General features: G+C 43.7%; 1 protein-coding gene across 1 annotated transcript in view; it reads right to left on the bottom strand.

Moving 5' to 3' along the window:
- Positions 1-27,683, bottom strand: part of USP13 (ubiquitin specific peptidase 13) — a 161,152-nt gene that overhangs the window by 66,106 nt on the left and 67,363 nt on the right. Inside the window, exons 4-8 of the mRNA XM_069727263.1 lie at positions 22,158-22,279; positions 20,030-20,172; positions 19,685-19,869; positions 19,289-19,383; positions 5,684-5,871 (exon numbers count right to left, since the gene is read on the bottom strand). Coding sequence (XP_069583364.1) covers positions 5,684-5,871; positions 19,289-19,383; positions 19,685-19,869; positions 20,030-20,172; positions 22,158-22,279 — 733 coding nt within the window. The remainder of the gene's footprint in view (positions 1-5,683; positions 5,872-19,288; positions 19,384-19,684; positions 19,870-20,029; positions 20,173-22,157; positions 22,280-27,683) is intronic.

Genomic DNA, 27,683 nt, shown 5'->3' on the forward strand with positions numbered 1-27,683 from the left:
GTGTGCGCATTATCAGCTTTAAATAAAATAAACTTTCTTTATAATGGTGGCATTGGTAAGATTTGGGGCACTGGCCCTGAATCAAAGTGCCTAGAGTCACCATTGAATAGCCCTCTCGGCTGCTGATGCAGAGCACGGTAAGATGGCCCATAGCAGAAGAGTGGCAAATTTGTAAAGAGATGTAAGTGTGTAGAAGTACCCTTAAAGGGGTTGTCCAGCCTTAGGATACATGTCTGTAATCACTCTACATTCTCCAGTGCTGGGAATCGGGCAGTCTTGTGACCACAAGTATGCGATTTGCTTACTTCCGGTCACATTCCAACTAGAAGTGTTCGGCTTCACTCAATACACTTGCACTGTAATAATCAAATAAGAATGCCTACCTGACTTCTATATAACATTAAAGCCTAATGTTGCAATGACAGGCTGAAGTATTACTGATAATTATTGCAATCACTCCCTCGCCAAGTTACCGTGAGCACATGTAATGTCTAATGGGGTCAGTTCTACTGCTTGAAAGATGTCAGACATTACAGAGAGATGTTACCCAGGAACACAGAATGCTGAGAATGAATGATCAGTCCTGTTGCATAAAGATTTCTCTGATAAGATATATTACAAAGTTATTTTCATGTGTACTATTGATTTATGAAATATAGAGTAACTGTCATTTTACTTCTTAAGTGTAATGATGTATCGTACTGGACACAATGAATGTAGCAAGCTGCTACGGTGACGCCAATTTGCCTTCTGCAGTCAGTGATTGCCTGCAGTCATCTCGTATGCAACAAGACAGGGTGACAGCATTTTAACCCTGCTGTTCTGTTGGTCAAAAATGACCGACTTTGAACTTCAATATTCTTTAAAATATTCAAGATGCGGCTCTGAAACCCGTGGCCGACCGACCCATCCTCATTTAAGTCAATCAACCACAAGTTTCAGAACCGCATCTTGAACACCCCAAAAAATACCAAAGTTCAAAATAGGTCTCCCCAGACCGAACAGAACAGCAGGGTTAAGTTTAGTAGGAACATGTAACAAGTTTTACCTGACTCAATAATGAAAATGGTCAGCCATGAGGAAACAAGCAAAAAAGGGGTAATTTAGGGACACAATACAGTGCAACAATTTTATTGTTTCTATCAATCATGGTGTTCCTACATGAGAGCACAAGTCCATCAAAGGGTCCCCACATGAAAGCACAAGGCCATCAAAGAGTCCCTACATGAGATCACATGTCCATCAAAGGGTCCCTGCATGACAGCACATGTCGACCATAGGAACCCTACATGAGAGCAAAATGTCATCATATGGTCCCTACATGAGAGCACAAGGTCATCATAGGGTCCCTACATGAGCCCACACACCTCTACAAAAGAGCACAAGGCCATCACAGTGTCCCTACATGAGAGCACACATCCCTACATGAGAGCACACATCCCTACATAAGAGCACAAGGCCATCATAGTGTCCCTACATGACAGCACACATCACTACATGAGAGCACAAGACCATCATATGGTCCCTACATGAGAACACATGTCCATCATAGTGTTCCTACATGAGAACACAAGGCCATCATAGGTTCCCTACATGAGAGAACAAGGCCATGATATGATTCCTACATGAGAGCACACATCCCACATAAGAGCACAAGGCCATCATATGGTCCCTACATGAGAGCACATGGCCATAATAGGGTCCCTACATGAGAGCACACAACCCTACATGAGAGCATATGTCCAACATAGGGTCCCTACAAGAGAGCACAAGACTATCATAGCATCTCTACATAGCCACAGAACTCCTTTTAACTTTGATACGGTCACTAGCTGACCCATGGATCTGCTGCAGCTGATATCTCTTCGATATCTACATGCTTTACCAAAAGCCGGTATCAGGTTAATAGAATCCAAGTGTATGCTTTATATATCCACCGGATAAGACCCTACAGTTAGGGCCAGAAATATTTGGACAGTGACACAAGTTTTGTTATTTTAGCTGTTTACAAAAACATGTTCAGAAATACAATTATATATATAATATGGGCTGAAAGTGCACACTCCCAGCTGCAATATGATAGTTTCCACATCCAAATCGGAGAAAGGGTTTAGGAATCATAGCTCTGTAATGCATAGCGTCCTCTTTTTCAAGGGACCAAAAGTAATTGGACAATGGACTCTAAGGGCTGCAATTAACTCTGAAGGCGTCTCCCTCGTTAACCTGTAATCAATGAAGTAGTTAAAAGGTCAGGGGTGGATTCCAGGTGTGTGGTTTTGCATTTGGAAGCTGTTGCTGTGAGCAGACAACATGCGGTCAAAGGAACTCTCAATTGAGGTGAAGCAGAACATCCTGAGGCTGAAAAAAAAGAAAAAATCCATCAGAGAGATAGCAGACATGCTTGGAGTAGCAAAATCAACAGTTGGGTACATTCTGAGAAAAAAGGAATTGACTGGTGAGCTTGGGAACTCAAAAAGGCCTGGGCGTCCACGGATGACAACAGTGGTGGATGATCGCCGCATACTTAATTTGGTGAAGAAGAACCCGTTCACAACATCAACTGAAGTCCAGAACACTCTCAGTGAAGTAGGTGTATCTGTCTCTAAGTCAACAGTAAAGAGAAGACTCCATGACAGTAAATACAAAGGGTTCACATCTAGATGCAAACCATTCATCAATAACAAAAATAGACAGGCCAGAGTTAAATTTGCAGAAAAACACCTCAAGAAGCCAGCTCAGTTCTGGAAAAGTATTCTATGGACAGATGAGACAAAGATCAACCTGTACCAGAATGATGGGAAGAAAAAAGTTTGGAGAAGAAAGGGAACGGCACATGATCCAAGGCACACCACATCCTCTGTAAAACATGGTGGAGGCAACGTGATGGCATGGGCATGCATGGCTTTCAATGGCACTGGGTCACTTGTGTTTATTGATGACATAAGAGCAGACAAGAGTAGCCGGATGAATTCTGAAGTGTACCGGGATATACTTTCAGCCCAGATTCAGCCAAATGCTGCAAAGTTGATTGGACGGCGCTTCATGGTACAGATGGACAATGACCCCAAGCATACAGCCAAAGCTACCCAGGAGTTCATGAGTGCCAAAAAGTGGAACATTCTGCAATGGCCAAGTCAATCTCCAGATCTAAACCCAATTGAGCATGCATTTCACTTGCTCAAATCCAGACTTAAGACGGAAAGACCCACAAACAAGAAGGCTGCGGCTGTAAAGGCCTGGCAAAGCATTAAGAAGGAGGAAACCCAGCGTTTGGTGATGTCCATGGGTTCCAGACTTAAGGCAGTGATTGCCTCCAAAGGATTTGCAACAAAATATTGAAAATAAAAATATTTTGTTTGGGTTATGTTTATTTGTCCAATTACTTTTGACCTCCTAAAATGTGGAGTGTTTGTAAAGAAATGTGTACAATTCCTACATTTTCTATCAGATATTTTTGTTCAACCCTTCAAATTAAACGTTACAATCTGCACTTGAATTCTGTTGTAGAGGTTTCATTTCAAATCCAATGTGGTGGCATGCAGAGCCCAAATCGCGAAAATTGTGTCACTGTCCAAATATTTCTGGCCCTAACTGTATATGCCCTGATCTCTCCTGCAGTTTTATCATCCCTACATCAGAGCACATGTCCATCTTAGGGTCCCTACATGAGAGCACACAACCCTACATGAGAGGAGCACATGTCCATCATAGTGTCCGTACATGAGAGCTCAAGGCCATCATAGAATCCCTACATGAGAGGATACATCCCTACGTGAGAGCACATGTCCATCATAGGGTCTCTACATGAGAACACAAGGACATCATAGGGTCCCTACATGAGAGCACACTTCTCTACACGAGAGCACATGTCCATCATAGGGTCTCTACATGAGAACACAAGGCCATCATAGGGTCCCTACATGAGAGCACACTTCTCTACATAAAAGCACATGTCCATCATAGGATCTCTACATGAGAACACAAGGCCATCATAGGGTCCCTACATGAGAGCACACTTCTCTACATAAGAGCACATGTCCATCATAGGGTCTCTACATGAGAACACAAGGCCATACATGGAGTACTGAAACCAATTACATAAGGAATAGAGTAATAAACTACGAGCAACTAAATCAGCAATCAAGAAAGAAGTTTTAGTAATCTTTATGTCATCACTAGTCATAAAATTCAGGCAGTATATGTCGATTATTAGTATGCAGAGGAACAACTTGAAAGGGCCAATAAAAGCAAGTTAACCACAAAAAAATAATTGGAAAATTCCTTTTCCATCTGTTTACAGCAATGGAAAGATAACCTCTACATCTAATGAAGTCAGGGCCTGTGGAAACTGTATCTGGCATCCAGTGCCAAGCCTCTTCTCATAAAACGATGATGCTAGTTCCAATGATTCCACTAGGCACTTATGTCTGTCTCCTGGCATAGGTTTACCAACATCGTCTTTCAGACACTAATTCCTTTCATTTCAGTGACCTTTCCACTTATTACAAACTACAGTAAGGGGGATGTCCTTAAAATCCTCTTAACATTAGGAGATGATCAAGGGGGGCTCCATGATGTTGGGGAGACACTGAACCGCTAAAAGAAAAAAAAAATTGTTGTGAAAAAGGAAAAACGTCCCAGTTTACAAATATGGTAATATTAAAAAAAGATTTTCTTTATTACAAATCCTTAAAAATGGCATACACAAAAATAGATGTGCGGATGGAGGGGTGGGTGGGGGACATCATGAAAACCAAACGCATCACAAAAACAAAGTTTAAGAACGCGGCCAGTTTTAAACACTAGCAGTGGCGTGATCGTAGGCTTCCTCCATTTTTGGACGTATTTACTGGGGTAAAAAAAAACTAAACACCTGTCTGTTGCCCATAGGAGGCAGAAGTAATATTTTCTTGTTAGAAGACCATCCTTTACACTATATACTACAATGCTATAGCATTTATTTATTTTACTCACTTATATAGCGCCATTAATTCCACAACGCTTTATAGACATCAATACTGTCCCCATTGGGGCCCACAACCTAAGTTCCCTATCAGTATGTCTTTGTAGTGTTGGAGGAACCGGAGAACCAGGAGGAAACCCACGCAAACAAGGGGAGAACATACAAACTCTGCATATTGTTTAAGTAGCCACATAATCGCAGATTCAGGTCCTCTAAGGAAAATGGCAAAAAATAATGAAGAAATGTAAGAATATAAGTTTTATAAAAGCAAACTTTAATTTTTTTTAAGGAAACCCTATCTTTCCCCCATTGAAAAATAAAAACATTAAAAAAATGTAAAAAAAAAAACACACTTGGTGAGTGAAAAGTCCAATCAAAATGTAACAGTATTATTATTAATTAAATTAAAAGCTGAAAAAAAAGAAAAAGAAATAAATAAAATTGAAACTTTCGTTTGACATCACCATAATTGTACTGACCTGGAGAATCATACTGACGGGTCATTTTTACCTCAATACACAATGCAAAAGCAAAACCCCCCAAAAAAGAAAAAGGCAGAATTGTAGTTTTATTTCACCATTTAACAACACGTAGAATATTTTCCCACTATTTTCAGCGTATTATATGGTAAAATGAATGGCATCAAATTTCTTAAATTTGGATAACTATTCGTCTGATCTCTGGATTGTGCAGGTGCCTGTGGAGGAGTAAGATACATACGCTCTCTGGAATTCCGGTATGCTGAAGATGACCTGCATCACTGTGCTGAGGTAGGAGCTGTTCCCCTGGTTCCGAATTCCGGTGTAGCCAGAGCCGAAAATTGGTTTCAACTTCAGTCCCGTTTCTTGGATGACTTCCCATTCATTAACCCTTGGTTTAACTTCATTATCCTTGACACCGTTCTCGGTCTAATAAAATAGGGGATGGGATAAACTTGGTCATGTCAAAAAGACCTATGCAAGTTATAATAATAAAAATAGTGTAACAGAGTGCTTCTATTCCCATACACAATAATACTGTTAGGACTGGCGGAACGCACCCAGAAAGATGATATAGATGCGTTCGCAGTCCGAGGTCCACCGTGCAGGTGAAAACCCGCTGCTAGTAAATTGCAGACTATATGGCGGTACACTAAAGTAAACACACGTGGGTTCAACCTCACCCAGCGTGAAGGAAGCAATCCTGTTGCGTCACAGGACCGCGGTACCGCACCTAAAGCGCGAGCAAGCAGTCAGCGTACTTAACCCCAACTGGGATTGAAGTCCGATTAGACCCTTGCTGGCACTACACAGCAACTGGGTGTGTAAGGAAACAAATTAGAAATATATAAATGCACAGGAGTGCGAGCAATGTCGCACTGATGGACGCCACCAACCACACAGGCTTGTGTATGGAAAGCGCTAGGCAAGCGCACGGCGCCGTACAGGCGAACACAGCAAGAGGACGATGTAATGTGTGTATCGTGCAGATGGTTAGTCGGGCGCTAGATAGCTACCAACATCCGCGAGCAGACAACAACTCTAGGGAGGGATATTTAGGAGCTTTCATCCATCGACATACATCCATCTACACACACACATATATAATTATGAGACAATACTAGCGCATGGCCGTGCGGTCATGCGCAGTTTATATAGTTGCAGCACAGGAAGTGGCTACAGAACTTTTGCCCTTCCAAGACCTGCCAAGAGGACCAATGGGATGTGCCGCAGAGCCTGAGCACCTGACCCTTGATCTCCAACGGGAGATCTTGCCCTGGGCATGCTCAGTATGTGCAGACAAGGACTTAGTCCCAGAGAAGTCCGCTTGCTGCTGACCAGTACTGGCTTTAATGGCAGAAGCTGGAGAAGCAGCAGTAACTCTTAGAACAGAGTGAGATTGAGCAAGACGCTGGGACTGACGTCTTTGCTGAGCAGACTCCACTGCGGCTGGAACAGAATGGGAGACCGCAGTGGAGATGGCTTGAGATTCCCCCTGTGCAGAAGCGGGAACTCGACCTCTAACATTGCCCCCCCCTCCTTGGGCCTCGCTACATTCGAAGGCAGCAATAAGCTGCGGAGCCCGAATGTGCTCAGCAGGCTCCCAGGACCTATCCTCAGGGCCGTAACCCTTCCAGTCCACCCAAAAATATTTTTTGCCACGTACCACCTTGCACCCCAAGATAGTGTTCACCTCGAAATCGTCCGCAGACGAACCCGATGTCTCGGCAGATGACTCAGAAAACCGGGACATGTATACGGGCTTAAGGAGGGACACATGAAAGGTGTCGGTGATACCAAGGCGTGGAGGAAGGGCCAGACGGTAGACCACAGGATTAACCTGTTCGAGGACCTTGAAGGGACCCAAGTAGCGAGGAGCAAATTTAGTGGACTCAACTCGCAGCCTGATGTTACGGGCGGAGAGCCACACCAAGTCGCCAGGAGCAAAGGTCGGAGCGGGGGGCCGATGAGCATCGGCAGAGGACCTCATTCTCTCCTTAGAGGCCCGAATGGCATCCTGAGTGCGGTCCCAAATATCCCGTGCCTCCACAGCCCAGTCTGCCACCCTGGAGTCTGCGGAAGACACGGGCATAGGCACAGGTACCCGTGGATGCTGACCATAGTTGAGGAGGAATGGAGTTTGTCCAGTGGAGTCGGCTACGGCGTTGTTCAGCGCAAACTCTGCCCATGATAGCAAGGATGCCCAGTCATCCTGCCTGGCTGAAACAAAATGTCGCAGGTATGTGACCAAGGTCTGGTTGGCCCTCTCTACCAACCCATTCGTCTCGGGATGATAAGCAGAAGAGAGATTCAACTCAATACTGAGTAGACGACAAAGCTCTCTCCAGAACCGAGACGCAAACTGGGGACCTCGGTCACTGACAATTTTGTCAGGCATACCATGTAGGCGGAAGATATGTTTAATGAACAACGCTGCCAAGGCCCGTGCAGAAGGTAACCGTGGTAGCGGCACCAAATACACCATTTTTGAGAAATGATCGGTGATGACCCAAATAATGGTACAGCCGCGAGATTTGGGTAAACCCACGACAAAGTCCATCCCAACCATCTCCCAGGGCCTATCTGCCACTGGCAAGGGATAGAGCAACCCAGCTGGCCTTTGACGCGGAGATTTATTTTTGGCGCAGGAGACACACGCCAGAACATAATCCCTGACATCCCGGAGCATATGCGGCCACCAGTACGTCCTCGCCAGTAGCTCAGATGTCCTTTTTGTCCCAAAGTGTCCACCCACCCTGGACGAATAAGCCCAAGAGAGAGCCTCCGGTCGCAAATTAATGGGCACAAAAGTCTTGCCCGGAGGCACAGACTCCAGTGAAACCGGCGCTACGGTTCTCAGGCTCTCAGCAGGGACAATAAGCCGAGGCTCCTCTTCCTCCTCCTCAGTTGACATAAGGGAGCGAGAGAGAGCGTCGGCACGAATATTCTTCTCCCCGGCGAGATAATGCAGAGTAAAATGGGACCGGGAGAAAAATAAGGACCATCTGGCCTGACGAGAATTCAGCCGCTGGGCTGTGTGTAAATACACCAAATTTTTGTGGTCCGTGAAGACCTGGAAAGGAAACCGTGCACCCTCCAGAAGATGTCTCCACTCCGAAAAGGCCAACTTCATCGCTAGCAACTCCCTATCCCCGATGGAGTAATTTCTCTCCGCTGACGTAAAGGTCTTTGAGAAAAAGAAGCATGGATGCTTCCGACTTTGAGCATCCTTTTGATAGAGGACTGCTCCAGCACCAACGGATGAGGCATCCACCTCCATTAGGAATGGCTTATCAACATCGGGGTGACGTAAGATGGGAGCGCTAGCAAAGTGGGACTTAATAGAAGTGAAGGCCTTGGAGACCTCTTCCGACCACAATTTGGGATTTGCTCCCTTCTTGGTGAGGGCTACCAAGGGAGCTACCAGAGTTGAGAAGTGGGGAATGAACTGGCGGTAATAGTTAATGAACCCCATAAAGCGCTGCACCGCTTTAAGAGAATGGGGCTCTTGCCAGTCCATCACAGCCTGTAGTTTGGCAGGATCCATAGCCAATCCCTGGGCGGAGATGATATAGCCCAGGAACGGTAAAGACTCCTGCTCAAACATACACTTCTCCAACTTAGCATAAAGAGAGTTTGCCCGTAGGAGGTCGAAGACTCTGCCAACATCTCTCCGGTGGGAGTCCATATCTGGAGAAAAGATGAGAATATCATCCAGATAGACTACAACTGAGGTGGAAAGCATATCCCGGAAGATGTCGTTGACAAAGTCTTGGAAAACGGCTGGAGCATTACAGAGCCCGAAGGGCATCACCAGATACTCATAGTGCCCATCTCTGGTGTTAAACGCCGTTTTCCATTCGTCCCCCTCACGGATGCGAATCAGGTTATAAGCACCCCGCAGATCTAATTTAGTAAACACTCTAGCTCCCCGAAGCCTATCGAAGAGCTCGGATATCAGGGGCAAAGGATACTTGTTCTTAACCGTGATAGCGTTAAGACCCCTGTAGTCTATGCATGGACGTAGTTCCCCATTCTTCTTCTGCACGAAGAAGAACCCTGCCCCAGCAGGTGACACTGACTTCCTGATGAACCCTCTTGCCAGATTCTCTTGAATGTACTGAGACATGGCCTCCGTCTCCGGGAGAGATAATGGATAAACTCGACCCCGGGGAGGCTCCGCACCAGGCAAGAGATCGATAGGACAGTCATAGGGGCGATGGGGCAGAAGGGTCTCCGCCGCCTTTTTGGAGAACACGTCTGCATAATACCAATATTGCTTGGGGAGAGAGGATAGATCTGCGGGTACCTCTGTAGTAGCAACCTGAACGCACTCTCGGTGACACCTACCCCCACATGATTCACCCCATCCCAGAATTCTGCCAGAGGACCACTCGATGTGAGGAGAGTGGTACCGTAACCAAGGTATCCCCAACAGGATCTCATCAATCCCCTCTGGAATGATGAGCAGAGATATAATCTCCTGATGGGATGGTGACATGGACAGAGTAAAAGGGATGGTCTGATGTGTTATCTGTGCGGGGAGTGTCGACCCATTCACCACTCGTACCGTTACTGGTTGAGATAGCATAACCAGGGGTATTGCGTGACGTTGGGCGAAGGCAGAAGACATAAAATTGCCCTCTGCCCCAGAATCCACGCAGAGCTCTACCGAGTGGGAGGATGAGCCAAAAGTAATTGTCCCCTTGAAAGACAATTTGGAGGCAAACGTCGCAGTGTCTAGTGCACCTCCACCTACTACCACTAGACGCTGACGTTTCCTCGACCGCTGATGATATCTGGTGGCAAGATGTCCTGACTGTTGGCATACATGGCAAACCTGGAGTGCACGGGCGGTCCGGGACTTAGATCCCGCTCGTGACACCACCTTAGGTTCATGGGGCTCAGGAGCCTGGACTGGAAATTCTAAAGGTTTGGCGAAGGTGGGAGCCAGCCGAAACCTCTGCCTACACTGGGCTCGCTCTAACCTCCGCTCATGAAAACGGAGGTCAATACGAGTAGATATAGTTATTAATTCCTCCAGTGTGGCGGGAATCTCCCTAGTGGCCAGGGCGTCCTTAACGTGGTCAGCCAGCCCCCTCCAAAATATAGGGATAAGGGCTTTATCCGACCACTCCAGCTCAGATGCTAGAGTGCGGAAGTGGACGGCAAAAAGACTGACCAAGGACGAGCCCTGAGTCAATGCCAACAGTTGGAGCGCCGTATCATGGGTGACACGAGGTCCTAAAAAGACCTGTTTCAGAGTGCTCAGGAATAACGGAGCACTCTGCACCACAAGATCGTCACGCTCCCACAGCGGCGTAGCCCACTGCAACGCCCTGTCCGACAATAAGGAAATGATAAAGCCCACCTTAGCCCGCTCTGTAGGGAAACAAGAGGCCAGAAGCTCGAGATGTATTGAGCACTGACTCACGAAACCCCTACAGGACTTACTGTCACCAGAAAATTTCTCTGGTAGCGGGAGGCGAGATAGCGTCGGTACAGGGGCAGCAGTGGACAAGGTAGCTGCAGCCACACTTGCAGCCTGAACAGCGACAGCAGTAACATCCACAGCTGAAGTTGAACGCTCTAGAGCCGCCAACCTTGCCTCCAGCTGCTGGATGTACCGCTGTAAACGCTGATCGTCCGCCATTTACTAGCCAGACCTTGGCGCTAGTATTATGTTAGGACTGGCGGAACGCACCCAGAAAGATGATATAGATGCGTTCGCAGTCCGAGGTCCACCGTGCAGGTGAAAACCCGCTGCTAGTAAATTGCAGACTATATGGTGGTACACTAAAGTAAACACACGTGGGTTCAATCTCACCCAGCATGAAGGAAGCAATCCTGTTGCGTCACAGGACCGCGGTACCGCACCTAAAGCGCGAGCAAGCAGTCAGTGTACTTAACCCCAACTGGGATTGAAGTCCGATTAGACCCTTGCTGGCACTACACAGCAACTGGGTGTGTAAGGAAACAAATTAGAAATATATAAATGCACAGGAGTGCGAGCAATGTCGCACTGACGGACGCCACCAACCACACAGGCTTGTGTATGGAAAGCGCTAGGCAAGCGCACGGCGCCGTACAGGCGGACACAGCAAGAGGACGCTGTAATGTGTGTATCGTGCAGATGGTTAGTCGGGCGCTAGATAGCTACCAACATCCGCGAGCAGACAACAACTCTAGGGAGGGATATTTAGGAGCTTTCATCCATCGACATACATCCATCTACACACACACACATATATATAATTATGAGACAATACTAGCGCATGGCCGTGCGGTCATGCGCAGTTTATATAGTTGCAGCACAGGAAGTGGCTACAGAACTTTTGCCCTTCCAAGACCTGCCAAGAGGACCAATGGGATGTGCCGCAGAGCCTGAGCACCTGACCCTTGATCTCCAACGGGAGATCTTGCCCTGGGCATGCTCAGTATGTGCAGACAAGGACTTAGTCCCAGAGAAGTAAGCTTGCTGCTGACCAGTACTGGCTTTAATGGCAGAAGCTGGAGAAGCAGCAGTAACTCTTAGAACAGAGTGAGATTGAGCAAGACGCTGGGACCGACGTCTTTGCTGAGCAGACTCCACTGCGGCTGGAACAGAATGGGAGACCGCAGTGGAGATGGCTCGAGATTCCCCCTGTGCAGAAGCGGGAACTCGACCTCTAAGGCTATGTTCACACTTTGCAGATTCCACTGCGGATTTTTCCGCAGCAGAATTCCAAAATCCGCAGTGAAAACCGCAGCGCGTTTTCTTCTGCGGATTTTCAACTGCAGTTTTCTATTGGAGCAGCTGAAAATCCGCAGAAAAGAAGTGACATGCTGCGGAATGTAATCCGCAGCGTTTCCGCGCGGATTTTTCTGCAGCATGTGCACAGCGTTTTTTGTTTCCCATAGGTTTACATTGAAATGTAAACTCATGGGAAACTGCTGCGGATCCGCAGCGGTCAAATCCGCTGCGGATCCGCAGCAAAATCCGCAAAGTGTGAATATAGCCTTACAAACACTTCCCAAAAAAATTAAAGTGAACCAAAGCCAAGTGGAATTTTACTGCTACAATTCATTGCAAAGTCTACGGGTCCCATTGCAATCCACAATATGTCCAAAAACCTATGCAGAGGTTTGGTAAAACCCTGTTTACTTGTTTTGCAATGTACCGCATATTTCAGACGATAGGACGCTCCTGACTAGAAGATGAACCCCAGGTTCAGACAGATTAAAATAGGAAAAAAATATATTCACTGATAATTGAAATATGTATCCTATTTGGTACAGAAGACGAGGGAAAGAATTAATAGTGTTTCTCTGCAGCTTGTATATTATCAATAAGGAGGTAAAAATGAACAGAAAAGGTCATAGAAAATGGTTGGACACTGGTTGAGAAATATAAAATGTGATTTTTATTGAGACAAAAGATAAAAAAGGGGCAAAACATGGCACTGACAACACACATAAAGTGCCTGCAAACACAGGTGTGACCATACACACTATAGATGGCATTTGCATGAAACAAGTAGGTGAACCAGTAGACCAAGTGGTAAAATATCAAGTATATAAATGGGTAATAAATAGATGTATCAGAAATCCACAGATAGGTCCCTCAAAGGAATAAAGTACAAATACTTATGTCAAATAAAGAGAAATGCATGATATATAAAATGCAAAAAGTAATAAATGTTCATGCAAACAGAAGGATTATTAAAACAAAAACCAAGATGAATGGTAGATAGCAGGTAACCAACAAAGCGCACACATATAAACAACAGAGCTGCATGCAGAGTACATGAACACTCAGCTCTGCTGTTCATACTGACATTTCTGCTCTGCTACAACACACACTACCACATTTTGAAGTTCCTTCCAGGCATGTGACTGATCACGTAACCTGAAAAGTCCTTCATTTAGTCGAGACCTGCAGAATCCACGCAGCTTTACTGATGTTCAGGTCCTCGTAGCTTTCTTTCCTGCCCTGCATGGATCAGAAAGATCAATGTCGGGCTGAAGAAGAGAGGCGTCGCCAGATATATCTACAGTAAGCAGGAAGGACACTGTCAGTGTTCTCAATCATAGCAGACTGTCTCCGGACTATAAGATGCAAACTTCTTCTGCAAGTTTTGTTTCTTTCTAAAAAGTCCAATTAACAGTCCCAAAAATATGTTACTTTGTTTCAGTATGTACAGCCCTCTCCATTCATCTGTGTGAGAGCTCAGGGAATAGCCAGGCAGGCTGGGTTCTGCATCCAACTTACCCTTTATGGCATAATCTAAGGATATGGATATGCCATAAATGTAAGTTGCCCTTCATGCACGACTCCGGTGGTGAAATAAAAAACTAAACCAAAAAAAAGAGGCCGGAGTTGTATCACTAATGCATGTTCCCTTCCCCTTCAAATATACTTACTGCGCATCTGTGCTGGTTTCTGCTTTGGATGCTAGGCGACAACACGCCTTTATTGCGGGTGATGCTGATCAGCATCAATCCTGTTTTATTGTTGGGACGTTCGGTGCCAGGAGAATAGGGAACCCCCATAGGGGTAATTATCTGGCTGTGATTGCTCTTTTCTGAGAGCCTCCCTATATAAACCCATGAGTCTCTGACTTCCACTTCCTGTCAATTAGTTTTGCCACCTGGTTTGCGCTAGTTATTTCTTGTGTTGGTTTCCTGATTCCTGCTGTTTTCTGACCTCAGCAAGAATTTTGACTATCCTCTTGTTTTACGATTCCGATTCTGACGTAACGTCTTGGCTTTAACCCTGTTTAGCAACCCCTCCTGCATCCGATTTGCTCTTTTGTACGGCAGCCCTTCCGTGGAAGCAATTAAGTGGACCCTCTTGTAAGACCAGATCCCTCTACATGGGTTAAAGGGTAAAGGTTGGGGTTCCTCTGGAATCTGCTAGACAGAGTGGCTTGTGCCAAATCTGTCCAAGGTTGCATTTGAGCCCGTGGCATCTGACAGACATGACACGTACCAACTGCCGTCTTCTGCTCTTCCCGGCGCCACTCCAGTCCTGCTCCTCCATCTTGTGACCACAACTTCTAACTGACAGAAGTCAGAGATAATGGTCACAAGATCTCAATGTAAGTCTCTAAGAGCTTTGTCCTGGCCTCAGACTTAGATTGAGAAGTGACCTCTGGCTCGCCTACCAAACACTGGAGCGATCCGGCAGGTCACAAACTGCAGAAGATGATTGGAATGGTACTGATATCAGAAGAAGATGGTGGCTGGTAAATATATTTCTATTATTGATACCACTCCAGTGGTGAAACTGAAAATAAATTCAAAAACGTCAGAATGGTGCATTAGATTGCTTACACACAAAAAAGTATTCAAGCATTTTAGCAATAAATAATATAAATGTTACCGCTTTGTATACATTAAGAACCACCCAAACACAATGATAATGGACCTACCAGAGATAAGCACCACAACAGGAATATATCACTTAAAATCTGCTTTTATTACATAATTAGAGTAGCAACAATACAATCATTAAAAAATATATCATATAAAAACAAAGAAACAATCAGTACGTTCCACAGGACATATGAGAATAATATAATAGCAGCAAATACCCAGAATATATAAGTTTAGATCCCTACCACAGATGAAAAAATATATTCTATTATTGATCACACTTGGTCTAAAAAAATGATCTATCTAAAAAGGTGCATATAGTAGGCAAAGATGTCAAGCTAAAAACAGTATTATATAGCAGAATTTATATGTGCTGGCTAAGTGCTTATATATAAAGAATAGTCCTAGTCTTTAAAAATGCTAAGTGCTGTGTTTATAACCAATAATCCAATGCGTATTACTATGTAATATATATATTATTTACCTATAAAATCCAAAAATATAATTCCATGCAAACAACTAAAATGGACTGACAATTTACTTAAAAACATGTATCAATGTGTAAAAAAGAAAACAACTAGAAAGTGCAATGTGCCAAGACAATTTATATATATGAATATATTATATAAGCATATGCAAATGCCTACCAACTCAGATGAAAAAGTGCTAAGTGCTATGTAGAAATATATGACCAAATGCTCCTTGCCACAACAAATGCCTATATAAAAAATGAGCCTAAAACCAATAAGTGCTGCGTGCTGTGCTTAGGACACCCATATATTAGTGCCAAAAAGAAGAAAGATGTCAGATGAGCTGCCTACCCACTGCAGATAATCATGAAGCAGGGGAGTACTTGAAAACACAAAGTGCTCGGAGGGGATCTAAAATAGTATTATCATCGATTAATACCTTGGGTAGCTGGGTCCTGTGGTCGCGCACCCCGACGCGCGTTTCGGACAAATTCCTTCGTCAGGGGGACGAAACGCGCGTCGGGGTGCGCGACCACAGGACCCAGCTACCCAAGGTATTAATCGATGATAATACTATTTTAGATCCCCTCCGAGCACTTTGTGTTTTCAAGTACTCCCCTGCTTCATGATTATCTGCAGTGGGTAGGCAGCTCATCTGACATCTTTCTTCTTTTTGGCACTAATATATGGGTGTCCTAAGCACAGCACGCAGCACTTATTGGTTTTAGGCTCATTTTTTATATAGGCATTTGTTGTGGCAAGGAGCATTTGGTCATATATTTCTACATAGCACTTAGCACTTTTTCATCTGAGTTGGTAGGCATTTGCATATGCTTATATAATTGTTATGAAAGGCAATTCAGTACTACAATGGACATAGCGGTCAGAGCACATACAGTGATCTGACAATAACCCAAAATCATAGAACGAGCTCTGAGACGTGGGAACTCTGCAGACCGCAATCCCTAATCCTCTCCAAACAACACTAGAGGCAGCCGTGGATTGCGCCTAACTCTGCCTATGCAACTCGGCACAGCCTGAGAAACTAACTAGCCTGAAGATAGAAAATAAGCCTACCTTGCCTCAGAGAAATACCCCAAAGGAAAAGGCAGCCCCCCACATATAATGACTGTGAGTTAAGATGAAAAGACAAACGTAGAGATGAAATAGATTCAGCAAAGTGAGGCCCGACTTTCTTAACAGATCGAGGATAGAAAAGGTAACTTTGCGGTCTACACAAAACCCTAAAGAAAACCACGCAAAGGGGGCAAAAAGACCCTCCGTACCGAACTAACGGCACGGAGGTACACCCTTTGCGTCCCAGAGCTTCCAGCAACAAATTAGACAAGCTGGACAGAAAAAAATAGCAAACAAATAGCAAAGAAGAACTTAGCTATGTAGAGCAGCAGGCCACAGGAATGATCCAGGGAAAAGCAAGTCCAACACTGGAACATTGACAGGAAGCCAGGATCAAAGCATTAGGTGGAGTTAAGTAGAGAAGTACCTAACGACCTCACCAGATCACCTGAGGGAGGAAACTCAGAAGCCGCAGTACCACTTCCCTCCACCAACAGAAGCTCACAGAGAGAATAAGCCGAAGTACCACTTGTGACCACAGGAGGGAGCTCTGCCACAGAATTCACAACATATAATATATTCATATACAGTGGGGCAAAAAAGTATTTAGTCAGTCAGCAATAGTGCAAGTTCCACCACTTAAAAAGATGAGAGGCGTCTGCAATTTACATCATAGGTAGACCTCAACTATGGGAGACAAACTGAGAAAAAAAAATCCAGAAAATCACATTGTCTGTTTTTTTAACATTTTATTTGCATACTATGGTGGAAAATAAGTATTTGGTCAGAAACTAAATTTCATCTCAATACTTTGTAATATATCCTTTGTTGGCAATGACAGAGGTCAAATGTTTTCTGTAAGTCTTCACAAGGTTGCCACACACTGTTGTTGGTATGTTGGCCCATTCCTCCATGCAGATCTCCTCTAGAGCAGTGATGTTTTTGGCTTTTCGCTTGGCAACACGGACTTTCAACTCCCTCCAAAGGTTTTCTATAGGGTTGAGATCTGGAGACTGGCTAGGCCACTCCAGGACCTTGAAATGCTTCTTACGAAGCCACTCCTTCGTTGCCCTGGTGGTGTGCTTTGGATCATTGTCATGTTGAAAGACCCAGCCACGTTTCATCTTCAATGCCCTTGCTGATGGAAGGAGGTTTGCACTCAAAATCTCACGATACATGGCCCCATTCATTCTTTCATGTACCCGGATCAGTCGTCCTGGCCCCTTTGCAGAGAATCAGCCCCAAAGCATGATGTTTCCACCACCATGCTTTACAGTAGGTATGGTGTTTGATGGATGCAACTCAGTATTCTTTTTCCTCCAAACACGACAAGTTGTATTTCTACCAAACAGTTCCAGTTTGGTTTCATCAGACCATAGGACATTCTCCCAAAACTCCTCTGGATCATCCAAATGCTCTCTAGCAAACTTCAGACGGGCCCGGACATGTACTGGCTTAAGCAGTGGGACACGTCTGGCACTGCAGGATCTGAGTCCATGGTGGCGTAGTGTGTTACTTATGGTAGGCCTTGTTACATTGGTCCCAGCTCTCTGCAGTTCATTCACTAGGTCCCCCCGCATGGTTCTGGGATTTTTGCTCACCGTTCTTGTTATCATTCTGACCCCACGGGGTGGGATTTTGCGTGGAGTCCCAGATCGAGGGAGATTATCAGTGGTCTTGTATGTCTTCCATTTTCTAATTATTGCTCCCACTGTTGATTTCTTCACTCCAAGCTGGTTGGCTATTGCAGATTCAGTCTTCCCAAACTGGTGCAGGGCTACAATTTTGTTTCTGGTGTCCTTTGACAGCTCTTTGATCTTCACCATAGTGGAGTTTGGAGTCAGACTGTTTGAGGGTGTGCACAGGTGTCTTTTTATACTGATAACAAGTTTAAACAGGTGCCATTACTACAGGTAATAAATGGAGGACAGAGGAGCCTCTTAAAGAAGAAGTTACAGGTCTGTGAGAGCCAGAAATCTTGATTGTTTGTTTCTGACCAAATACTTATTTTCCACCATAATATGCAAATAAAATGTTAAAAAAACAGACAATGTGATTTTCTGGATTTTTTTTTCTCAGTTTGTCTCCCATAGTTGAGGTCTACCTATGATGTAAATTACAGGCGCCTCTCATCTTTTTAAGTGGTGGAACTTGCAGTATTGCTGACTGACTAAATACTTTTTTGCCCCACTGTATATAAATTGTCTTGGCACATTGCACTTTCTAGTTGTTTTCTTTTTTACACATTGACACATGTTTTTAAGTAAATTGTCAGTCCATTTTAGTTGTTTGCATGGAATTATTTTTTTGGATTTTATAGGTAAATAATATACAGTATATATTACATAGTAATACGCATTGGATTATTGGTTATAAACACAGCACTTAGCATTTTTAAAGACTAGGACTATTCTTTATATATAAGCACTTAGCCAGCACATATAAATTCTGCTATATAATACTGTTTTTAGCTTGACATCTTTGCCTACTATATGCACCTTTTTAGATAGATCATTTTTTTAGACCAAGTGTGATCAATAATAGAATATATTTTTTCATCTGTGGTAGGGATCTAAACTTATATATTCTGGGTATTTGCTGCTATTATATTATTCTCATATGTCCTGTGGAGCGTACTGATTGTTTGTTTGTTTTTATATGATATATTTTTTAATGATTGTATTGTTGCTACTCTAATTATGTAATAAAAGCAGATTTTAAGTGATATATTCCTGTTGTGGTGCTTATCTCTGGTAGGTCCATTATCATTGTGTTTTTGGGTGGTTCTTACCCTTTAGTGGTGGTGGTCATCACATATTTTCACAGAGTACCTAAAATCAATACACAAATAGTTTATATATTTATATTTTTTGTAGAGCATATCTTTTGAGATTGTGTGGTACTTCTGTGTTTCAATAATATTTGTATACATTAGCACTAACCGCTTGCATTTGTAGCATATCGATCCCAAAATGTGCAAGATGTTTGGCGAGGTTTGGGTCTAAAACAGCTTCTTCTTCATCAAATGAATACACATCTGTCAAGTAAAAATGAGACATCAGTATGTTGGCATCCACTTTATGTCTGCAGTTCATACTGACTAGTCTAAAGACCTACAGAAGGCTCTATTCAGATCTAACGTATAGGGTCTGCATGGGGTCGCACAGGAGAGATCTGCTGTGGGCCACAGACCCAGAAACCAGAATTTGTTGGCTACGCATGGCAATGCCACATCCCAACTGAGATGTGCCAATTTTTCAGTAAGTGGACAGGGCTGGCTGGGACTGGACTTTTTCCTGTTACCTCAAGTTTATTCTAATGTATCGATTTCCACTTACCTGCTCCATCTGGTGTAATAGTTCCAAGTTTTACTGCCAAGGGATAACCCATCTGCTTGTGGTGCTCCAGGGCATGCCCATTCCCACCACTGCCAGAGCAAAACCACCTTCCACACATTATTGATCCATCTGTCAGGTTAAGCCACAGGTTTTCTCGAAGTTCACATTTAGCACATTTCCAACCACTGCAGATCAATTCCAAACGTCAACAGGTTAGGATGATATGTATTTGGAGATCTACTTTACAATTCGATTTCTTTAATAGATCACACAGGGTACTTGTCCCCCACTTGCAAAGTAAATTAAATTATTTGATGCATTCCACATTAATGCTCAGACATTTACCTGGGTGGAATCCTTACACCATTGTCTATCTGCACAAGGTTATTTGCAAACTTCGACACTTGTAACTCGTCTTCCCATGACTCCTGTTCTAGTTTCCTGTATGGAGACTTGGAATTCAGAACAGCATCACAAGCTATTGTCACCTGCCCGAAAAGACACAGTACGTATAAATGGCCATTCAGTACTCACACACAATATTGCATATGTGCATAGCAATGATTTTTATTATAGTAATGATTTTATCATCTGCACATGACATTCAACCTTACACAAAGAGCAAATGTCAAAAGCACATCAACACACATTATACATCTTCATTAACTTTCCATCACCTCTCTTAAAGGCCATCAAGAGGTCTTCATGAGCAAACGTCACACCAGTCCAACTCCTTGAATTATTTTGTGGAGTAGCATAATGTACGGTAGCCAGACCCCTCTAGTCTTTATTCCATGTACACTAACAGCTCGGTGTTAGATTGATTTGGTGGTGGAACCAGTGTAACAGCCATTTTTCTAAAGTGTCCAAGTAGCAGTTTTTCAACACAACAATGCAAGCCCATATATTGCTTGTACTATTGTGAGTAGCCTGCGTGGTCTAAACGAGTTAGCTATGACCTGCAGCACCTACGTCTCCCATCGAGCACAACTGGGACGTCACACTGTCGACAATTGCAAAGGGAGCTGCCAGCAGTGGATTTTGACAATTTGTGTGCCCAAGTGTATTCAGCATGGAGAAGATTACAAATAATAATAACTTCACTGATGGCAGCCAAGATATGCAAGTACATGTATTTGTGTGTGTTGCTCTCAAACTTTGGGATCTGTGGATCAGAGTTCTCTGGAATGATGAGTCAATCTTCTCCATAAGCCAGGCATCAAAAGAACAGCGCTAAGGGTTAAGGTTCTTTAAATGGAAAGGCAAATTCCTAAGATGAGCACAATATTATCAAGTGGCGTTCTTAAGACTTGCTTTTACATGTTACAATAATCTTGGACTTTTTATCACTGCGATCATTCATGTGATTACTTCTCTTCCCTCTTCTCAAGCCGCTTCCATTACAAAAGACAGACAGATGCCCGTTTATATGAGGGGATGTGCTACCAGCAAACAATCATTTTTAAGTCAGCATAACCATGTGATGAACAACATATATCGTTCCTTGTTCGATTGCTCAATGTTTATAATTAATTAAATCCTTAAAGAGATGCCATCAAATGTATTTATGGTTTCCAGATTGTGATAAGAGGAAGCTTTAAGGTTAATGAAAGTTTATTGGAACATATTTATTTGTAACTGACTAGAATGATTTCACTGTAAAATCGGCTTTATCATTTTTTTTTGTGGGGGAATCTTGTGCCATCTTCTCATGCTGAGAAGTTGAGCTCCCCGATTGGCTGCAGCTCTGTCGACGTGATGTTAGTGCTGCAGACGATAATGTCTTACTAAAAAAAACAGGTCTAGCACTAACACTATGCCTGGAGACAGGGGCCTTCTGAAACAAGCAAACTACGGTCAATTTAATTTTTTTGTAACTTTTCTAGAAAAAATTATTTTGTAAACACATAAAAATTAATATGATGGTTACTCTCATTTTCATGTATACTATTGATCTATGAAATAAAGAGCATTTGTAATATATCTTATGAGGGAAATTTGCTTCTTTCTCCGCCTGGACTGATATTTCATTCTCAAAATTCCTGTTTAAAATCTCTCTTTAGTGAGTACAGATTTTTAGATTATCGAGATGTGAGATGACAGATATTTGTTATAGACAGGAGGATGGGGGGTGAGGAGGGAGGAGCTTTGTCTCTAGCTCCTCCTTCCTCCAGGCCCTTCCCCCCACAATAGAATCTTATCAGTAGCAACTGCCATCTCCTATCTCAGTAATATAAAAATCTGTCTTCATGGAAGACAGACTATACCCGGGAATTGAGAATGAAAGATCAGCCCTGCTAGAGAATGAAGGGTATTTGTCTGATAAGATGCATTACAAAGTTTCTTGTCTTCGAATCTACGAATATGACTTCTGAAATAAAAACAATGTAAATACATATGTCCAGAAACAAAACACACACACACACCATTGTTTTGCAATATTTCCCATATACCATATCTGAACGCTACTAACCAGCGCTGGGAGTTCCTCTATATTAGGTATGGCAATTTCAAAGTGATCTGGAAATATAACGAGTTTGGCTTCATCTTCAAGCTCATAATCATCACTGTTGAAATCTGCATCTACTTCAAGATCTGAAGAAGAAAAAAAAAACCAGAGGAATATAATTGAGTGAATACTTTTTGTATCATATCTTTTCAGTGAACCACTTTCCTACAATTTCCAACTTTTCCTTAAAGGGAGCCGGTCACCAGTTTTTTCATGTTTGAACTAAGACTAACACCTTAATGAACGCCTGTGCTGCTTTCCATATTGAGGTATATAACCCCCTGACTCACCAAGTATATACCCAAAAAAACTATTGAAATTCTCCCGTGTTCTATGTACCATAAATCCTCCGGTCTGATAGACTCCTCAGCAACGACGCCTATCCCTCTTCCTGGCTTGTGATTGCCGTCCTCCTGCTCTGATCGACTTGGATGATGCCTCCTGCATCATCCACATAGCCAAGCAAAATCCCACGCCTGAGCAAAGACATAGTCGGCTCGTAATGGTGCAATTATTTCTGCCCTTCTGTGGGCAGAAGCTAAAATATAACAGAGCATGCACCCAAATGTTTTAGGCTCTGAAAAACAGTGAATCGAAACTGGAAGAAAATGGCTGCGCGGTGACCCAATACCCATGTATAAATATATCAAGGGTCAATGTAGATCCTCTCTTGCACCCAGACCATGAGGTATATATTATTTTTAGCATTACAAAACTTGGTGCCAATGATGACCAAGGTAAAATATCAAGAGGTAATAGCCTTATATCGCATCAAAATTCTCACCACACTTAATAGGCATTGTCAGGTTTTAAAATGTTGGGAAAATTTCACTTAACCTAAAATGGTTTTTGGGCCGAGAAGAATGCTGATAAAGATAATAAACATTCTGGTAACTAAAAGGCCATAAAATCAAGTTCTGAAGTAACAGAACCATATTCACCAGGAAATCATAAATAATAGTTACACCACTTCCCATCATTTTTGAAAAACAGTTTGCAATAATTATTACAAACTAAAAGTGTATCCTCCTCATGTAAAATGCCTTAAAGACTAATTTCTAAGAGTGGGTGCGCTTCAAATAAAACCATCATAATCAACTGTTAATAATCATCCTACAAAGACACATGGTAACCTTGAGCATTTCCCTGAATAGTCACATTTTATGGAAACTTGATCTGGTCATGAATAGTTCAATAACCGAGCTATGTATAGCAAGCCATGAACAACATCAGATGATCAGAAGATACAGTATCAATAGTGCTGGAAAGATTATCTACCGGTGTCACGCGACTCTTCCCTTTATTCACAAAAAATGAAGTCAACAAACTCAGTGGGAAAGAAGGAGCTTGGGAAAAATCTCACAAGGTGACGTCAGAGAGGTATCTTAAGCTCCCCAAACACATTAAACTATTGTGCATGATTATTGGGGGTGCCGAGGATCCAGTATGCTCGATTTCAGACTGGCCATCCTTTGGTTCTCCGCGAGATAAGCCGACCGTACACACACGACTGATGGTGGCTCTCTATAGAGAACACAGGAGAGCTCAGCCGAAAGAATGACGGTAGAGACCATCTAGATGGCAACTGACCAGGTGATCAACCAAACCATTTGGACAACAGCCATCTAATTTGTACAGGGGGATTAGTGTGGCCAGTTCTATTTTTTTTACCTCAATCTAAAGTGCCTTAAAAAAAATACAACAAGGAGCAATAGAAGATGTTGAAAAACAACATATGTTTTTAGGAGACATTAGTTACTAAACTGGCCCCCTCATACTGTATTACAATTTTTTCTGCAATTAGACAAGGTATGGTGGAAGTCAGAAGGTTCAAAGAATTCTAGACCTCATCTGGACAAACACGGAGTACTCAAGCAGAGCTGCCGCTGACAGTCCATGACAGGTGCCTTGACTTCTAGGTAACAGTGTCTCTGGAAAATACAAGGCACAAAAAGTCGGAGAACAGGAGTGAGTGGCTGAATGGGCATGTTGGCTTCAGAATTAGATCAGCTAACAACTGGCCCTCAGTGCAGATATAAATAGTCCTCAAGTGGGCAAGTCTAACAGGGACACGAGATAAGAAAGGCTCCTCTTGTGTCTTTACTTATACATGTTCTCCTCACCAAACAATTGTCAGTGGTTTGTAAAGATATGAATAATGGCACAATCAATGTAGGACCTCTTCACTACTCCAAAGATGACTAACAATGGGGATGTGCCCACGTTCTGAAAGTATGCAGAATTTTCCTGAGCAAATCCGGACTACTTTCGCAGGAAATCTGCATGCGGTTTTTTACGCATTTTCTGTGCGTTCTTTTTGCGGATTTTTCGCGTTTGTTTCCAAAGCTTACCAATGCAATAATATAGCGGGAAATCCGCAAAAAATCTGCAAAATTAATGAACATGCTGCCCTTTTTTCTGTGATCCATTTTTATCGTGGAAAAAAACGCAACATGTGCACAAAAATTGTGGAATGCTTTAAAAGTGATAGGATGCTTAATGTAAGCGTTTTTTAAGCGTTTTTGCAGCAGAGAACCGCCGAACAAAAACACAAAAAAATGTGAAAAATCCACAACTTGTGCACATAGCCTTACTGAAATTTAGAAAATAGTATATGTGAAAATTGTGCAAGAGGCAGAATTATTGAGATAGTCCAGTAACAAAAGCGTTATCTAGGCAACATAATGTTAACAATGCTTTAGTAATAGTCTGCAGGGCCGTAAGCCTCCGGATTATCAAGGTTGTCCCTTAAGGTACCGTCACACATAACAATATCGTTAACGATTTTGTTGCTTTTTGTGACGTAGCAACGATATCGTTAACAAAATTGTTATGTGTGACCGCGACCAATGATCAGGCCCCTGCTGGGAGATCGTTGGTCGCTGGGGAAAGTCCAGCACTTTATTTTGTCGCTGGATCTCCCGCTGACATCGCTGAATCGGCGTGTGTGACGCCGATTCAGCGATGTCTTCACTGGTAACCAGGGTAAATATCAGGATACTAAGCGCAGGGCCGCGCTTAGTAACCCGATGTTTACCCTGGTTACCGTTGTAAATGTAAAAAAAAAAACACTACATACTTACATTCCCGGTGTCTGGTCATATCCCTCGCCTTCAGCTTCCCGCACTGACTGTGAGTGCTGGCCGGCCGTAAAGCACGCTGTGCAGCGGTGACGTCACCGCTGTACTTTACGGCCGGCACTCAGTCAGTGCGGGAAGCTGACAGCGAGGGACATGACCAGACACCGGGAATGTAAGCATGTAGTGTTTTTTTTTTTTACATTTACAACGGTAACCAGGGTAAACATCGGGTTACTAAGCGCGGCCCTGCGCTTAGTAACCCGATATTTACCCTGGTTACCCGGGGACTTCGGGATCGTTGGTCGCTGGAGAGCTGTCTGTGTGACAGCTCTCCAGCGACCAAACAGCGACGCTGCAGCGATCGACATCATTGTCGGTATCGCTGCAGTATCGCTTAGTGTGACAGTACCTTTACAGGGTTTTCCATTCAGAAAATGTTCATCTTTGGCCACAGTTTGTTATAAGGAAAAAAAATGTATGTATGTATGATGGCACCGCGAGTAGAACTTTCTCACACTCGCAGTGCCCTTAGACAGGGAATAGCAGGTCACACAGAAATACTGAGTACACGGTGCTCAGTTTTCCTGCTGGATGACAGGCTGCATGGTCGCACCATGCAGCCTGTCATCAAGATGTAGCAGATCTAGACCCGTTGTGGGACAAATGGATTAAATGCATCTCTGCAGAAAAATTAGGAATATTTTTGTTTGTTCTTTTTACCTCTTTTGCAGATGATGAGGGCAACGGGGGAATGGGCGAGGTCGTAAGTATGGTTTAATTAAGAATATTAAAGAAGTCTGTGTCATTATTTCAATTAAAGGACTTTTTCTGGGTGTCTGTGTTTTCTTATAATATGACTATGGGGTTAGTAATGGGGGCGTCTTATTTACATGTCTCCATTACTAACCTCGGGGCTTGATGTCACCTGACAATACAAAAGTGACATCAATCCCCCCCAACTATCATCCCACTTGCCACTGCTACAGGGCAAGAGCGAAGAGCAAGGCTAAGTGCCAGAATTGGTTCATCTTAGAGATGAGCCTTTTCTGGGGTGGCTGAGAGCTGATGTTTTTAGCCTGGGGAGGGGCCGTATCCATGGCACCTTCCTAGGCTATTAATATCAGCCCACAGCTGTCTGCATAGCCTTTGTTGGTTATTAAATATAGGGGGACCCCACGTCATTTTCTTTTTGGGGTCCCCTATTTTAATAGCCAGTGAAGGCTAAGTATACAGCTGTGAGCTGATATTAATAGCCTGGGAAGCTCCATGGGTATTACCCCCTTCCCAGGGTATAAACATCGTCCCCCAGCCGTCGGCTTTCCCTCTGCTGATTAGAAAAATTGTGCGGGAGCCCATGCCATTTTTTTCAGAGAAATAATCTTATTAATTAAATACAGGTACAGTAAGCTGCACACACACTGTACTAATTGTATATGACACTGACATCTATATGTCTACCTATTCTATTTGTATTTACTATATGTAATCTATCTCTTCTATCCTGTCGGCTCCTGAAGTGTACACGGCAGTAGCGTAGCTACCGAGGGGGCAGAGGGTGCACTGGCCCCGATGCGCTGAGGGAGCCCACCCGGAGCTACGCTACTGCAACTGTATCGGCACGCACGCATTTAACCGTTACAGCTGACCGCATTGATGAGGGAAGGAGCGCTGCGCTACGCTCCTTCTCCCATCATCCCCCTGTTAGTGTCTGATGTCACCAACACTGACAGCGGGCGCAGTGACGTCACTACCTGGCGCCCATTGTCAGGAGATGAGCAGAAGCTCGGAGCACCGCGGAAACAAGGAGGAAGAGAGGTGAGTATTTTTTTATTTTTTAATTAATGGGGTGCTGCCTTATACTACAGGGTCTGACTATTGGGGTGCTGCCTTATACTACAGGGTCTGCCTATGGGGCTACTGCCTTATACTACAGAGTCTGCCTATGGGGCTACTGCCTTATACTACAGAGTCTGCCTATGGGGTGCTGCCTTATACTACAGGGTCTGCCTATGGGGGTGTTGGCTTATACAGTACTACAGGGTCTGCCTATGGGGGTGCTGCCTTAAACTACATTGTCTGCCTATGGGGGTGCTGCCTTATACTACAGGGTCTGCTTTTGGGGGTGCTGCCTTATACTACAGAGTCTGCCTATGGGGCTACTGCCTTATACTAGAGTCTGCCTATGGGGGTGCTGCCTTATACTACAGGGTCTGCCTATGGGGGTGTTACCTTATACTACAGGGTCTGCCTATGGAGTGCTGCCTTATACTACAGGGTCTTCCTATGAGGGTGCTGCCTTATACTACATTGTTTGCCTATGGGGGTGCTGCCTTATACTACAAGGTCTTCCTATAAGGGTGCTGCCTTATACTACAGGGTCTGACTATGGGGCTACTGCCTTATACTACAG

The sequence above is a fragment of the Ranitomeya imitator genome, chromosome 5 (genome assembly GCF_032444005.1).
Source record: "Ranitomeya imitator isolate aRanImi1 chromosome 5, aRanImi1.pri, whole genome shotgun sequence".
Lineage (NCBI taxonomy): Eukaryota > Metazoa > Chordata > Amphibia > Anura > Dendrobatidae > Ranitomeya > Ranitomeya imitator.